This window comes from Puma concolor, chromosome C1 (assembly GCF_028749965.1).
Source record: "Puma concolor isolate L17-30 chromosome C1, mPumCon1.1.hap2, whole genome shotgun sequence".
NCBI lineage: Eukaryota > Metazoa > Chordata > Mammalia > Carnivora > Felidae > Puma > Puma concolor.
This window is the reverse complement of record NC_141674.1, coordinates 192,636,450-192,653,805: the sequence shown is the minus strand read 5'-3', so window position 1 is coordinate 192,653,805 and position 17,356 is coordinate 192,636,450. Positions and strand designations below refer to the sequence as shown.

Below are 17,356 nucleotides of genomic sequence, written 5' to 3'. Positions count from 1 at the left end.
ATACAAAGATGAATAAGACATTGTCCCTGTCCTCAAAGGTACTTATAGTTTAGTGAGAAAGACAAGAAGGTGAGCAAATGATACAAGGGAGTGTGATAATCATAGTTTGATTCCTGGTTTTTGGTTTTTTTTTTTTTGTAAAATTTGTTTTAACTGTTTGGGCTTAGGCTGCATATATCATGACCCTCATCTTTAAACATGTCAGTATGCATATAATTCTACTGAACAAGGATATTCTCTTTTTTTTTTTGAATATTTTTAAAAAGTAATCTCTACACCCAACGTGGGGCTTGAACCTACAACCCCGAGATCAAGAGTTGCATGCCCCACTGACTGCACCAGCCAGGCACCCCCACAGATTTTGATTCTGACTCTGAACTGGATAACTTTAGTCCCAGGGGTTAAATGTATGAATTTGCAGCCAGACTGCTTGGGTTCCAATCCAATGCTGCCATTTCTAGCTGTTGAACTTGGGCAATTTTACTTGTGCTCTTGCCTATGAAATGGGGATGATAATAATAAGGGTTGCTCTTGAGTCACAGGGCTGCTGTGATCACTAAGTCAGTAGACAGAAAGCATTTATTTATTTATATATTTATTTATTTATTTATTTATTTATTTTTAAATTTTTTTAACGTTTATTTATTTTTGAGACAGAGAGAGACAGAGCATGAACAGGGGAGGAGCAGAGAGAGAGGGAGACACAGAATCTGAAATAGGCTCTAGGCTCTGAGCTGGCAGCACAGAGCCTGACGCGGGGCTCGAACTCACGGACCGTGAGATCATGACCTGAGCCGAAGTCGGGCGCCCAACCGACCAAGCCACCCAGGCGCCCCATTAGACAGAAAGCATTTAGAACAGGGACTGGTTCATAGTAAATGCTCAATTAGAGTTGACTATTTAGAAGCCTGGACTTCTACAGATTTCAGGGAAAAGCGACAGTCTCATGAAAATTAGTGTTATGTTGGCAAACAGTGTCCTGAAACAAACAGTCGAGAAAACTTGGAAGAAATTCTTTCTCATAATTTACCCATATAAAAAAAAATATATTTTCATCTGTAGGCCAATGTATTAAAAACCTGGTTATAAACATGGTCCTATGTGAGGTCCTCATGGTGGGTATAAAACATGATTGGTATAAAACACTGTCCCTTTTTTCCAGAAATTTATAATCCAGTGGAGGTAGAAAGGGGCAGCAAAGCATCATAATCTAATGCAGGGTATTTTCAGTGGCACAAGAAAGGTGCCAAACAATGTCATGGGTGTTAAAAGTAAGAAGAGCTAAGGAAACATGACATCGAGGTCTTGAGTTTTGGCATGGGAACTTTGAAGTATCTTGGGGTAGGATGGAGGTGTCAGGCAGGCAATTGTAACTGGGGTCACATTAAGAGTGAGATAGGAAGGTTAGCCAGGTTTGTTTTGGAATTATCATCATAGAGGTTGGGGACCAAATCTGTAGGAATCAAGGCAACCACTCAGAGAGAATCTACATGAGGAAAGGAGCCAGAGGCAGAATCCGCTGGAAGCATCAGCGTCAGTGTCAGATGCCTGGGGTTAGAGCCCGCTGTGTCAGTGGGTGGTATGGAAATAGAGCCAATAGGTATGAGCCACCCTTCCTAAGGTAGGAAATCTGGGAACAAGAAGAGGCGTTTGCTTTCTCTGATGGACTAGAGTCAAGTGCATGGGGCAGTCTGGCCACCTGCATCTTATATGTTGAAACTCCCCATCCACAAGAATTACTGTCTCCCAGCATGCCCGTTAGCACAACTTGTTACTCAGATCATATGGGTTTGCTACGTCCTCTTGCTTTTGACCATCTAGACCACTGGTCCTTCCCCAGAGTTGGCTAATCCTTTAGTCTCAGTTATACCCCCAGCATATAGCCACACAGGTGTTGGCTCTCCCCTTGTCCACACTGTGGGCTTTCAGAGAACTGTGCAGCCGAGGCTATGCATTTACAGTAATAGGTATGGTGGGTGGGGAAGCAACTGCCAAGGGACTTCAAGGTGCAGCCGAGAGAGGAGTGGCTGATGGTGCAGGATCCCCGAGAAACCAGTGAGAGTGAGCTCTGTGGTATGGGTTTGACTCACTAAAGAAACACATCTTCCCCAGAGATAAAATTAAAAAGAGGTAGCATTATGAAAAAAAAAATTCCTTACAATACATCAGGCCGGCTTTTCACTAAGGGTTTTGCTTATACTTAGTACTCACACCAGGACCACACAGAGGCCCTCACATCATCCCCATTTGCAGATTAAGAAACTGAGACTGGAGCAGTTAGATCACTTGCCCAAAGTCACGCAGGTAGTAAGTGACAGAGCTGGGGCTCTAATTATGGCCCGAGTCCATGTTCATGCCGTTGCTGTCACTCCTCAGGCAACGTGGTCAGTGAAGGCAGCGAATCTGAATTGTAGGGAGCAGAAGTGGAGGAACTCACGTTGAATGTGTCAAGGCCACAGAGGAGAGGAAGTGAGGTCATCTCTAGAGACTGGGCTTGGGGGGTTTAGTCATTTTCACAGAATTCAACGGCAGTAGCACAGGGTTGGAACGGCCACTGTGGGATAGTCAAGGGAGTCGACAGCACGACCGACAGGACTTCTGGACAGCAGCAGGGGCCCAGCTGGGGTTGCATAATGTGCATTTTGTAGTGGAACCAATGAAGGCATTTTTATGAGGGTTTCCAGCAACCTCTCACCGCCCCCATATAGAGGACCACAGAAGAGATGTTTTTGCTCACTCCTTAGGCCTCAACACTTGATTACGAGCCCGGAAGAGCAACGTCCTGCGCGGGTGCAGTGAACCATCTGTAGAGAAGGGATAATGGGATCCCACGGGGCCCGGGATGGGCCAGGTGGGAACAATGGAGGCTTGGGGTGAGTAGCGAGTTCACTGCTAGAGGGACTGACCACAAAGAGGCCTGTGAAAAGAGACTGGGGCTGGGAGGCTGAAGCGAAAAAGCAGCTGTTTGCAAAAATACACACACTGATGTTCACACATTACGGCAGCCTAAGGAATGGCCGCTTCCCTACTTGCTCAGGGTGAGTAGTAATCTGTGTTGGGCAAGAATGCTGATTTCACTGTGTCTACCAGCAGAGAAAACTGGGGGCTGGACAGGACGGTAAAACATTGGCCCTGGTAACAGCCTGGTGTTTGCTAACGAGGCTGTAGAGGCTGTATTACAACTGCTCTGCTTTCCAAAACAGCACCCTCAGGAGACAAGAAACAAAGTCATTTTCCTTCAGAGGCAGAAGATTTAACATTGCTTAACAATAATACTTAACATCCTTAGCCCTTAGCCTTAGGCAACATCCTAACTACCAAGTGCTAGGAATTGTCTTTTTCCTGGGTGAGCTAGGGCTCTGGCTTTACTTGTCGAAGTGTCTTTTCTACTCTGGCAGCAGGTTGCGGGAGCCTACTGTGAAGAGGACTGAATTCCATGACAGCATAAAAGGGTGCCCCTTGATCAGGGCTACTGACTAACTCCATGTGCTGGGGGCGGGGTGGGTGCCGAGGTGCATTTTCTCTCTGGGTGTCAATGGTTCCGAATTTGACATATAAATCGATATTACTGAGTTAATTTTAAAACTCCTGTCATGCTCTCCACAAACCACATGGGAACCACATCGGTCAGTAGCCTATTAAGTCCACTGGAAGGTCGGCCACCAACTTCCCATAGAGAGAATTATTCCTATTTTTAATTAAAAAGTTAACTCCATAAATATTTTAAAGCTCCCTGCCTCTGACAAAGAGGGGATCCGGTGCCTACAGAGATGTGCTGACTTCCCTCCTGGCAAAGGGGGAGAGCAGTGGAGCTGCTGTGATTCAGTCGAGTGAACAGTAAAATCTCCAGGGTGGGGAGGACTAGAAAACCAGGGTAAATGTCACTGGCACACGGAGCTGAGTCTGCATACCTTCTTGAAGCCAGCAGTGGGTCCCCTGCCTCTGCACTGTGCCTCTTCCTGGGTAAATATGGAGCCTCCCACGGACTGGAGCACAGTGGTGAGCATGCCTTGCATCTCCCCTTTAGATGTTGAGAAGGAAACTCGAGGTGGAGCTCCTCTACTTAAAAACAAGCGCCAGGGACCTTTCCTGCATTTGTCTGAGCCCCATGCATTGTCCATCGTGGCCAACTTCTGGTTGCCAGGGAGCCACCAAGTTCTGTGTGCTCATGTGGCTAATCCTAATCACTCCTACCACCGTGTACGGGTGTGGGTGGACTACTGGCCAAAATTGTTTTTGGTCTAAGATGCTTCCCCTCCCGCTACAGTTACACTCTCGGGATTTTGTCAATTCTTGCATTGCGGTGATAGCTCCAGGGCCAGAAACCGCATAAATGCATTGCCTCTGTCAGAAAACTCCCTTTGCAGTGTTTGATCCTCAAATAGACTTGTTGAAAGTCAGCCATGATTGAGCATTTCAGGGCTTATTAGTAAAGATAAATAGGAGCTGGAAATTCAGAAGACTTTCTGCTAATAATTACTAAACTAAGCATCTGCTGTGCTGTCATAAAAAGGTGATTTGCGGTCTCCTGTCCTAGACAGTAGGGTCCCAAGGATGGACTGGCACTGTGTCTCCAGTCTCCATATTCTCGGGGCCTGATACAGAGTAGATGATTAATAGATAGATGGGGAGTGAATGAGTGAAATTTGTAGGATTTTCAATGTTATTTCTGTGCTTTTGATTTGTGCAAAAAAAAAAAAAAAAATCCATTTCCGCAGTCTGGTGCAAGTTGGCCAGGAAGACTTTAAACTGTTTCCAGTTTTATCTTTCTTTCTTTCCTCTCATAAGAACATACTACTTTCCATCTGCCTTAACCACAATTTCCATACACTTCAACACTGAAAGCCAGAAATGTTATATTTAAAACAAATTTTGGAGACGACTTCCATTTTTTTAAAAACGAAAACAAAATAGTAGGCCAGGGAAAAATAAGGAGAGGAAAGAAATCAAAGATGAGAAAAGACTAGGAGACAACCTATAAAAAATGAAAATCGGGAGATAAATAAAATACAGTTGTATAGAAGCTTTTAAAATATTGTATTTTAAGTATTCTGCCCAATCAATGTTAAAAACTGGTTCTCCACTAGATTTGAGATTTTATTACTTTTGAAAATCAACATACTATTTATAAGAGCAGATGGTCACTTAGGCTATGCCTGTTGCAATATCCAGGGTGGTATTTTTGTAAATTCCCACACAGAGTTGTAGCCAATGTGAAACTCAACGCAGTAACTCCCTCTGGGATAACACTTCAACAATTCCACTTTGATGAAAAAGTTCTATTTAGGATCCTCCCCCTTCTTTTTAAAAGGAGATATTCCGTAACATTTCAGTTTTCTGGCTGGCATTAACCTTTCTTTGTTTGTTCCCCCGCCCAACCCCCCCGCCCCCCAGAACTCACGAATTCTCACACTCTTGATTCACTCCCATAGTAGCCGTCCTAGACATAATCTTGGAAAGTTTTCCTCTTTGTCATGTGCTACTGATAGCAGACCAAAATTATTCTTCATCTCACAGATAAGAGCACAAACCTTTGAGAATTGTATCTCATTTTCAGGGGTGTTCAGTTACAGCATAAGTGGATCACGTTAGGCCAGAATCACCAAGTGAACTTTTCCCACGCGATTATTTCCTTCCCCCACTGTGTCTGTACCTCTCAGCAATATTTGCTGACAGCAAATACCAGGTCAGATTCTAAATCAAGCAAAGAACATCTTCCCAGGTTCACATTTCTCTCCTGCTTTTTAACACCCACACGAAGCTCCAAGGTTAAGGTTGGCTCGCCCTTCCTTGTAGGTAACTGCTAGGACAGAGGATTTACTATTTTATTGTCCCTAAGCTTGGTGCAGGATGTTCAATACCATTTTTATAGCAATGGCTTAGGATTTCCATTCTGTATCCAATATTCTTGCTGACATGTTCAATTGCAATGATATACTATTTTCTTCCCTTAAAAAATAACCCACAAGTGTTTCAATTATTAGCACAGTTGTGAAGATGGCACGAAGGTTGTAGCAGACGGCGGTAAGGCACATTATAACATATTCCAGTTTCAAAGCCAGATTTCTATTTCATGTAGATTTCTCTAAAGGCTTTATCGGTAGGTGAGCTGGTGGTGGGAGACCCCTGAGTGATCTACCTGGGTAAGGAGGCGTACTGTCTCTCCATCCCCTCAAAGCGGATGTTGTGTGCATTCCCATCTGGACCCTTTCCAGACACCTGTGGAGAGAAAAGTAATTAGAGATGAAGATCCATTATACACCCTAGTTACTGACAATGCATCGCAAAATTATAATCAGCGCACAAATGCTGCTGCTGCCTGCCAAAAATCAACCATGGAAAAAGCAAGCAAGAGCTCAGTATTGCTATAGGAATTGATGATCAAGCCACAAACATGGCATTTAACAACAAAGTTGCTTCTTTCAAAAAGGGTCATTGTCAAGCCGACTCCTTCCTGTCACCAAGCCAGGGATATTCTGTAGGCTGTGGGCCATTTTTTCCCCCCTTTTACGTAGGCGTTAGTGTTTAGAACAGTTTTAGACTTACAGAAAAATTGAGAAGACAGTACAGAGTTCCCATTCACTCTGAACTCAGTTTCCCTATTACTAACATCTCACATTAGTATGATACAGATCTTAAAATTAATGAATCAATATTGATACATTATTGTTCACTAAAGCCCATAGTTGACTTGCAGTTTTACTCAATGCCTTTCCTGGTCCGGGACGCTGTATTACATGTAGGTGTCAGGTCTCCTTAGATAGCTCTTGGCTGTGACAAGGACCATGTTTTTTGAAAGTATCTTCTTCAACCTTTCTTTACTAACAGGGGCTGATGACAAACAACTATCTCCTCCACAGCTCCCATGAAGCCCTTCCCTCCCCCAGATCTCACTTAGTTCTCTCCCTTAGCAACTACCACAGAGAAGTCATTAACTCTTTTCTGTCTAGGGTTGGTCTTTATTATGTTTTTCCCCTTCCTATGTACTTTCTGTGTTCCCCTCTCGTCGGGTCTCCTCCTTCGACCTCTGAGGATCTGAAGAGCAGTGACTGGCCCCAGGATGTTCTCGACAAAGTATGTTGGTTCTGTGAACGTGAAGACTTCATACATAGTGCTTCTGTGTCTATCATACCAATTAGAACCAGGATGAAAACATACACGTATTTCAAAGTTCTTGTTGACTGATCAATCCATCACCTGTTCATGTCGATGTATGTGGTTTTGTGGATCACTTACACGCTTGCTCTCGTGCTGGGCCAGCCCTCACAGAATGGGCGTGGAAAGGGTAAACAGAACACCTGGACCATTGTAATGGGGGAAGGGAGAGTTGGCTAGTAAACACAGAAAGTAACAGTGTCAAGTCAGGAGGGGGGATTTTTCCAGGTGGTACTCAGCTTGCAAGTTCTTTTCTTCCCACCAAAAGTTCTAGCTCTCTATAAAACCTCCATCCCAGCTTGGGTGGTGGGTGTAGGGAGGGTTTATTGTGGGGGGGGGGTGTTGCAAAGCAAATATACACACTCATTTAGAGTAAGAAAGGCTATGCCTGGTGTCAAAATTATTACAGGAGGCTCTTCAGAGTGTGTCCTGCAAAGCCTTTTCGTATTTCACCAATACATGGAACAGGAGTGGCTGGAGTTATTTGAGAGGCCAACAGCCCAGTGAATTTCCCAGGGAAGGATAAAGACTGCACCTACAAACATAGAGACGACTCCAGAGAGACTGAGAGTTCTCCGCATGAGGATAAAAGCCCTGATGTAAACCACCGTCCTTTCCAGCAAACATCAGGAACAAGGATGGCATCAGACAAGCTGGGGTTAAATAAATGGTACAGAAAAAAAAAAGGGAAGGATACAATTATTGTCCTCAGCCTCGTCTATCTGAGCTTTGTTTTTAACCTGTTTTTCATGGAGGGAGAATTAGCAATAATACCAGAACTATGCTGAAGATTATTTAATTGTGATTGTTGGGAGCACATTATGCTTATGTATCCGTAGTATGGCTCTAGACATTTACAAGTAACCTTTCTTCTTAATGGCCACAAAACTCCAAGTTAATACTTTCAGCACTATTATCCAGAACTGGCCTGGCCTAATGATGCAGTCAGCACTCTGGTGTCTCTAGGAGGCAGCACCCAAGTGCCTATCCTGATGAGCTACCAGTATATGAGATCATATAAAGCACAGGATGATCCTTATCTTAAGGAAGTTTCAGTCTTTTGGGGGAAAAGCAAACATCAGAAATGAAATAATTAAATAATGATGTAGGACAATGTATGATCCTGTGTCATTCAGGATGTTACTAACAGTACAGGTGACACCCGAAGGTGTCGGGAAAAAGCTTCACAGAAGTAGCAGAATGTAAGGCAAAGAAGGGTGGCATGATTCTCTATCAAAAATGATTCTGATCGAACATAAAAAAAGAAAGGGGGGGGCACCTGGGTGGCTCAGTCGGTTGAGCGTCCGACTTTGGCTCAGGTCATGATCTCGCGGTTTGTGGGTTCAAGCCCTGCGTCGGGCTCTGTGCTAATGGCTCAGAGCCTGGAGACTGCTTCAGATTCTGTGTCCCCCTCTCTCTCTGCCCCACCCCTGCTTGTGCTCTATCTCTCTTTCAAAAATGAATAAACATAAAATTTAAAAATGATTCTGTTTGTCACAAACAGAAAATGTACCTATTTAATTATATAGCGTATATATTGAGTTTCACTATTAACACGACAACCTCTTTAATGCAAGCATTAAATTAGTGACTACTGAGCAGCTACTGTATCCTGATGCCATGCTAGGCACTCTATTCAAATGAGTGAACAAGGGCTGGATTTCTTCATTGCTCTGAATATCGAGGAGACAGGCCTGCAAACAATTATGGTACCATGAGATCACTGCTACAGTGTCAGTAGGAGAGAGGAGGCAGTAGGAGTAGGAAGAAACAGACACGAAAGTCCACCTGAGAGAGTTGAACACAGCTTCATTTGGGTGTTGAAGCTTCCTCTAAAATTTGAAGGCGAATGAGAAGTTTTTGTGGGGGAGAAGGCGTAGGAGTAGCAGGAGAAGGCATTCTAGGTAGAGGGAACAGAAATGAAACAACATGGAGTCATTTACGAAAGAAAAGGGCTCTGGTTTCAGGGAGTGTCAAGATTTTGGTAAAGGAAGAAACAGAACCTGTGAAGGAAGAGGATAACCACACCACTACCACCAGAACTACTATTATGGCTATAACCATTATTGCCGATACCATAACTTTTTTCTTGGGAGGCTTTATTTTTTTGAGAGCACTTTTAGGTTCACAGCGAAATTGAGAGAAAAAGTACAGAGGCCCTATCCCACTGTCTCCACACATGCACAGCCTTCCCCAATATCAACATCCCCCCATGTGGTACGTTTGTTGTAAGTGACGAAACTACATTGACATATCATTACCCAAAGCCCAGAGTTTACGTCAGGTTTCACTTTGGGGGTTGTACATTCTATGAGTTTGAACAAATATATGGCATGTATCCATCATTCTAGTATCATACAGAATATTTTCACTACCTTAAAAAATTCTCTATTCTCTGCCTGTTCATCTCTCCCTCTCCCCAAACCCATGGCAACCACTGGTCTTTTTATGGTTTCCATAGTTTTGCCTTTTCCCGAACGTCATAGAGTTGGAATCTTACAGTATGTAGCCTTTTTATATTGTCTTCTTTCACCTAGTAATATGTATTTAAGTTCCATCCATGTCTTTTCATGCCTTGATGTCTCATCTCTTTTTAGGGCTAAATAGTATTCTATTGTCTGGATGTACCGCAGTTTATTTATCCATTCATCTCCTTGGAAGGACATCTTGGTGCTTTCCAAGTTTTGGCAATAATAAATAAAGCTACTGTAAACATTGTGCGCAGATTTTTGTGTGAAGATAAGTCTTCATTGCCCTTATGTAAATACCAAATACTGTGGCTGTTGGGTTGTATAGTCAGAGTACATTCAGTTTGGTAAGAATCCGCTAAACCATCTTCCAAAGTGGCAGTGCCATTTTGTATTCCCACTAGTGACGAAGGAGAGTTCGTGTTGCTCCACACCCTCACCAGCATTTGGGGTGGTCCGTGTTCCAGATTTTGGCCCTTCTAATGTGTGTGTAGTGGTATCTTATTGTTGTTTTAGTTTATAGTTCTCTGATGACATATGATGTGGAGCATCTTTTCATATGCTTATTTGCCATCTGTATGTCTTCTTTGATGAGGTGTCTGCTAAGGTCTTTGGTCCATATCGAATTGGTTTGTTTATTTTCTTATTGTGGGGTTTCAAGAGTTCTTTGTATTTTTGGGTAACGGTCCTTCATGACATGTGTCTTTGGCAAACATTTTCTTCCAGTCTGTGGCTTATCTCTTCATTCTCTTGACAATGTTTATTGCAGAGCAGAAATTTATAGTTTTACTCAAATTTTAAATTTGTGTCGGTGATTCATGTTGAGTTAATTTTTGTAAAGGGTGCACGGTCTGTGTCTAGATTCATTTTTTTTGCTTGTTGGATGTCTGGTTGTTCCAGCACCACTGGTTGAAAAGAGTATCTTTGCTCCATTGTGTTTATCTTTACACCTTTGTCAAAGACCCAAATAAATATTTATTTGGGTCTATTTCTGGGCTCTGTATTCTGTTTCATTGATCTATTTGTCTATTCTCTCACCAATACCACACTGTCTTAATTACTATAGCTCTATAGTAAGTCTTGAAGTTGGAGTGTCTGTCCTCCAACTTTGTACTCCTTCAAAATTATGTTGACTATTCTAGGTCTTCTAAACTTTAGAATCAGTTTGTGGAGATTCTTCAGAATCAAAAAAGCAACTTGTTAGGATTTTGGTAGGGAGTGCATTGAATCTATAGATCAAGTTGGGAAGAACCGACATCTTGACAGTATTAAGTTTTCTTATCCATGAATATGAACTCTCTCTCCATTTATTTGTTTTTTCTTTGATCATTACCACAATTTAACATTTACTTGGTACTTATTGTTGGTCAACTAAAATGCTAAATGTTTTATTTTTATCAATCCATTCAATCTTCCTAAACCCCAATGGTTGCCCTGTTTTTCAAAGGAGAAAACTAAGTAGTTGCCCAAGGTCATATAGCTAGTGCATGGAAAATCTGAGACAAAGATCAGGTCTTTCTGACCCCAGAGTCCAAGCTCTAGAGATATAGACATGGACCCGATCTTGGAGGAGCTACTATGCCAAGGAACTTGGTTTTACCCTTAGGTGATGGTGAAGTCATTGGCAATGGCTACTTGGTAAGTGATGGGACATATTTACAGGGTAGAAATATTATTCTTGCCATAGTGTGGAGGTGCCAGTGATAGTTTAAGCCAGAGATGATAAAGGCCTAAACTAGGGGATATTCTGGGGTGCCTGGGTGGCTCAGTTGCTTAAATGTCTGACGGGCTCAGGTCATGATCTCACTGTTTGTGGGTTTGAGTCCCATGTTGGGCTCTGTGCTAATAGCTCAGAGCCTGGAGCCTGCTTCAGATTCTGTGTCTCCCTCTCTGTCCCTCCTCTGCTCGTGCTCTGTCTTCGTCTCTCAAGAATAAATAAACGTTAAAAAAAATTTAAACTAGGGGATATTCAAAAGGATAAAGGCCTACACTTTGTTATAGCTTGGAATTGATGAACTCACAAGTGTAGGTAGTGTGCTACACTGGGGGCAAGTCTTTTACTAACCCCACAAGGGCCTCTGGCCCAACGAGTGGAGTTTGATAGTAATTCTTGGCATAACTCACATGTGTCAGAACTTTAAGGAAAAATGAAAAAATATTTTAAATGGCCTGTATTTTCTTCTGCTTTTTCTTAACTGCTTGGGGCTTTCTGTTTTCAGAGCAACCTGGTGAATTCTGCTAAAAGGGAACTCCCTCAGTGGATATTATGGAGTGGATACTGGCCTGGGGAAGTTCCGCACATGCATGGCACCATTTCCCACGAGGATCCATTGGAGGTCATGCCTGATGTCTTATTCTACAGAGATCCTGAAGAGATTGAGAAGGAAGAGCAGGCTGCTGTTGAAAAGGCTGTGACCAAGCTGGAATTCTGGGATGAATGGGTTGCTCCAGATCTTGAGTTCATTGCTACCCAACCTGAAGTTACAGACTGGTCTGAAGGCACACAGGTGTTCTCTGTGCCTATTCAACAGTTCCCTACTGAAGACTGGACTGCTCAGCCCCCCACTGAAGACTGGTCTACAGCTCCCACTATTCAGATCACTTAAATGAGCAGGGACAACTACGAAGTGGTCTTAAGCTGCTCTTCCACAAAGGCAAACAAAATGAAAGTCAGGTTGACAGAAAATAAAGTTCCTAAAAAGAAAAAAAGGATAAAGGCAAGGGAGTGATATAAGAATATTAGGGGGACAGGTTCCATAAGAGTGACTGAAGATTAACAGGAAGGGTGTGCCCGGAATAATGCACAATTTTCTGAGCTTAGCAACTACTTGGGTTTGGTAACCATTGCCAAGATGAGAATAAGGGAGGGACAGGTTTGGGGGCAAAGGTAGGGGTGAGAGTAGGGGATACTTAGATATATTGAGCTTGAGTTGGGACATCTGATGATGATGTCTGATAGATAATTGAGTGTAAAAGTCTGCAATGTTGAAGCCTGGACTAGGGATGTAGCACTGGGAAACATTCAGCCTATGGATGGGTACCTGAAACCTTGGAAAAGAATTAGGATGCCCACGGGTAATATGTAGACAAAGAACAGAAGAAAAGACATGCAATGAGAACAGAGAAGAATACCCATAATAATCTTAGGAACACTACCATTTAAGGGGCAGGCAAACATGAGTTGAACCCAGGAGGAAATCTGAGGAGGTCTAAAACAGCAGTTGGTTGGGAAAAGAACTGGGAGAGAGTGTTATCATAGAAATCAAAAGAGAAGCATCTCACAAACAAGGGCGTGGTCCACAGTGTCCAAGGCAGTTGAGAACTTCAGCAAGGCAAGGTCTGTGGTCAGTATGGTGTGTTCGTGTGCTTTACCCAAACCCCCTTCCTTGCAGAGTGTTACCCTGAATGACAGAGCTCAGAACTGCCTTTCCCAGAATGCCCTTGTAGTCAGTGTACTGGTATGATTTAAGCTGGGTCATGGAGGCAGTGGCCACACTTTCACCCTTTACTCTGACAAGAAGGAAGGTGTGCTAGGTTTTCCTTGGCAGTCTCAGCAAACGTGCCATTGCGAGTTCCTAGGGTGGAGTGCAGCTTTTATAGCCAGCTTTGGAGATGGCAGCACTAGCGGTGGCTTTCTGATTGTGGCACTTTCCTAATTATGGTGGCTCCTGATACAGGCATTGTTATGTGGCTCTGGAGCCCAAAGCTTTCTTACAGAAGTGGCAACAGCTCCCTTGGTAGCCTGGTTCTGTAGCATGCCGTGAGAAATCATTCCTGAAAGGTTGGCCAAGATTCCGTATTTTAACCATCCTTAAGAGTCTGCAAGCCCATTAGCAGGCTATCATAAATTTGTTCCTGCTTCAACTGGCTAGAGTGGATTTTGTTCTCTGTACCTGAACAGTGACTAACATAAGTTCCACAGAAGTGTATGTGGGAATTGGCAAGGAGATGGTGACTGGTACTTTGTTCAGAGTGATTTCGGTGGATCAATGGGGAGAGAAAGCAGGGCTCCATGGTGTTGAAAATCTTTATTGCTTTCCCCCCAAAAGCAAAAACAAAAACAAACACTGGTTGTACTGTCTTATGCTATCATGCTGAGGAAATAAGACTAATACTTTCAAGTAAATCAACATTTGTCAGTGTCTCCTAAGTGGAGTCATGTGCTACGTACTCTAAAACCTAGAGATGAGAAAAAGACCTCTCCCTGAGGGACGCAGTGTTAGTTAATGGAAATGATGGGAATAAATTTGTGTTCCATTATTTAAAAACCGGACTGAGCTGATTTTTCTCCCTAAATCATCCAAAGATGACCTCTGTTAGCATTTACAAACATATACATATTTTAATGGCATACGGTTTCCCCCCCAACTATTTATTATTGACATTTTCCTAGATATTTCACAAGCATAAATTTGAATAGGTATACAACATCCCACTTACAGGTAAATCATAATTTATCTAATCTCCTCCTGTAACTTGATCAACTTTCATGTCCTAATCAGAAATGATGGCAATCCAGATTATTGTGTTGGGTACAAAGACTCTTGCAAAGAGCTGTGAATTGAGGGTAGGAAACTGCAGATCAAGGATTGCCAAAGAGAAACGCATTATAAATTGTAGCTGGGTCCTTAGGAAGTCAGGCCACTTTAGGAAGTAGTGAAGGGAAAGAGAACAGGCACAGGCATTTGTGCTCAGTAAAACTCAGAAATGTTCCTGCTTCCAGCCTTATTAGGTAATTTCCCTCATCATAAAAAAAATAAGGTCAGCGGCTTTGATCCAATTAGTTTTTTTTTTTTTTTTTTTTTTTTTAGAAGCCCTTTCTCTCACTTGGTATCATGCAGGCTTTTTTTTTTTTTTTTTTTTTTTTTTTTTTTAATGTAATGACCTAAATATACTTCTGATAGAAATACTTTTGACTTAAGCCATCAGAGAAACCTAGTCTTTTCCAAAACAATGTAATGTGAGAACTTAGGCTTGGATTTTGGGCATATTTATCTTTCTCTGCTAGTAAAGCTCAGGAAGAGAAACTTCAGAGAGCTTATTCAAAAACAACTTGAAAGGCTCACACTTGGTGTGCCTTATAGTGGTGATCCTCTTTGGCTGGATTATGACAGCCTATGACAGCCTATCAGGAGGGTCTGGTGTATGAGGAACGCTGAATTAAGATGCTTTTAGTCCATGGGAGTTCTCCCAATTTCATTCACTCAATGCCTGCTGCTGGCTGGGATGTTAAGAGCCTTGTTAAAATAAAGCTATTAGTCTTTTCTCTACAAAAGCAAGGAGCTTGCTGGTTACATTCAGGGTTCCTTAAATTAGTATGTATTTCTAGCCAGGCGTTGCTGGAGTCAGCAGTTTCATAAAGCAATATACTAAAGAGGCCATTTAACCCCCTATTTCTCCCATTTGCAGATTAATGGCAGAGGGGAAGACTTAATGCCCTTTCAAACATTTTTTAACAATTCATTACAAATAAAAGAATAAATCACACACGATTTTCTGCAAATGTCTGATGGTAAAAAGCGGAAACAATTCAAAATTAACATGTTTTCCAGTTCCCACAGGTTGGGACACATTTTGGCCAGTGTTGTAATTTATGTCCCTTAAGTCAATTTTCCTGGGGAAGTTTAAAAGCTGCTGTGATGGAAAGGCTGTGCAAAGTTGCAATACAGCTTACTCACCTATGCATAACATCCTCATTTACCAATATGTCTTACTCAGATTCATTACACAAAAACGTGTCTCATGCTGCCAGACCCATCATAAGATTAAGATGCAAAGTATAAAAATTTAGATGCCATTTTAGGGAATACGCCTTTCATTTCAAGTTGGTAACGTGACAGATATTTTTGAGCAGTTTCCAGAAGCTTTCTTTTAATTACATTCCTCTTACTTAGCTATAGGTCTGGCTGGAAGATTTTTGAAGGAATCAACATGATGAAAATACCTAAAAAGTTATGAACTTGTCTTTGAGCATCTTCTAATACAAAGACACTCTGCTAAAACACTACATGTTTGGAGCGAAACTCACCATACTTGATTTAAGCAAAAAGAAACTAATCAAAATAGGTTGTAAATGATTTCTCTTTGGCAATGTGAAGTATATTATGTTGGCGATATGTATTTAGAAATATGCTATCTGCAGAAGCAGAAGTACGCACACTCTTTCAAACCATTATTTCTGAAGTGTTTATTTTCTCTAATTTAATTTCAGTAATTTTGTCAAATAGCTGGGTATTCAGTTTATAGACTAGTTTAGAACATCTGCTAGTTTAGAAAATACAGCAAATAAAAATATTTTAAAAATAACTCTTGGGTAAGCCTTTTAACCATTTTGTTTCTATATTTTCCTCCCGTGTAGAACACTGGAGTTAAAATAAATCCTTATAATCCCTTCTAACTTATGCACATTTATACAAGTTATCTTGCATATAGTTTCCACATTGTGTTAACCACGTACATCTCATTAATATGGTAACTATATGTCGGTACATAATTACTTTAAAGCTGAATGACAAAGATAGCAAAGTCATCTGCAACATTGTAAAATTATAACGCATTTATTGGGATCGCAGCATTAAGTCTTATGCTAGCATGACCCAAGGACTAGCCATCTGTACACGGGGCCATGGCATCTGATAACCTGAATTATCTCTCTTCTGATTGTCTTCAGAGAAAATAAAATCAGACATCTCCTGCCCAGCTCTGTTTGTGTCTGGGCCTAAGATACAGTTACCATAGAAACTATGATTATGGATACAATTTCACAAATTTGGCTTCATCCATCAGATGCACTTTGTATGTGTCTGTGTGTGCATGTGTGTGCACATGTGCATATGTGTCTTGCCAGTGAGCGTGAAGAGCAAACTCTGGCTCTACATCTTTAATTAAAGAGCCAGATACCATCTCATTTCCTTTCCCCATCTGTCTACCTACAAATGGAGATATTGCAACGCTGGCTGAAATCTAAACTTTCACTTGAGAGAAGACAGTTTCTGATGAAAAGGACGAAAAGGTATCAGGAAAAGCATTCCCTAATAAAGCCGTTTACCTGTCCTGTATTTTCTGGGAACGGAGGAAGCCGGAATTTAGTGGAGTCTCAGTTAGTTACATTAATCACCAGATGCTGGTGTCCAGTATTTATCGAATTTGGTTTTGAATTGCTTCTTGGATGTAATATGTGAGTTAATGATGCCTCTGCAGTTTTATTTTTATTATACTCTGTGACAGTCAGTGTTCTTTACTCATTCTAAAAGAAAAAAGTTGACCCTCAAAATATGCCAAATCTTAAAATGATGTAAGTTTGTTCACATTATTTCTTTTTTTTTTTTTTTTTTTTATTTATTTTTTTGGGACAGAGAGAGACAGAGCATGAACGGGGGAGGGGCAGAGAGAGAGGGAGACACAGAATCGGAAACAGGCTCCAGGCTCTGAGCCATCAGCCCAGAGCCCGACGCGGGGCTCGAACTCACGGACCGCGAGATCGTGACCTGGCTGAAGTCGGACGCTTAACCGACTGCGCCACCCAGGCGCCCCTGTTCACATTATTTCTTATGAGTTCATACTATCTCTTTCAACTAATAAGCCTTATAAAGGATATTCATTGACTACAGCTCCCTAGTATACTTAAAATACACTTGCATTTATACAGACTAAACAGCATAAACATATGTAAAATTTCAAGCTTTTCGGTGGCCAGCTTCCAGTTACTCCCATTACTAAAAATAAATGAGTAG

General features: G+C 41.9%; 1 protein-coding gene and 1 pseudogene across 3 annotated transcripts in view; one reads left to right on the top strand and one right to left on the bottom strand.

Moving 5' to 3' along the window:
• PARD3B (par-3 family cell polarity regulator beta) overlaps positions 1-17,356 on the bottom strand; it is a 1,009,985-nt gene that overhangs the window by 48,037 nt on the left and 944,592 nt on the right. For all 3 annotated transcript variants that reach the window (XM_086719408.1, XM_025934777.2, XM_086719411.1), the window contains one exon: positions 6,140-6,219. In XM_086719408.1, the coding sequence (XP_086575534.1) occupies positions 6,140-6,219 (80 nt within the window). The remainder of the gene's footprint in view (positions 1-6,139; positions 6,220-17,356) is intronic.
• On the top strand, positions 11,608-11,744 carry LOC112849126 (small nucleolar RNA SNORA62/SNORA6 family; annotated as a pseudogene).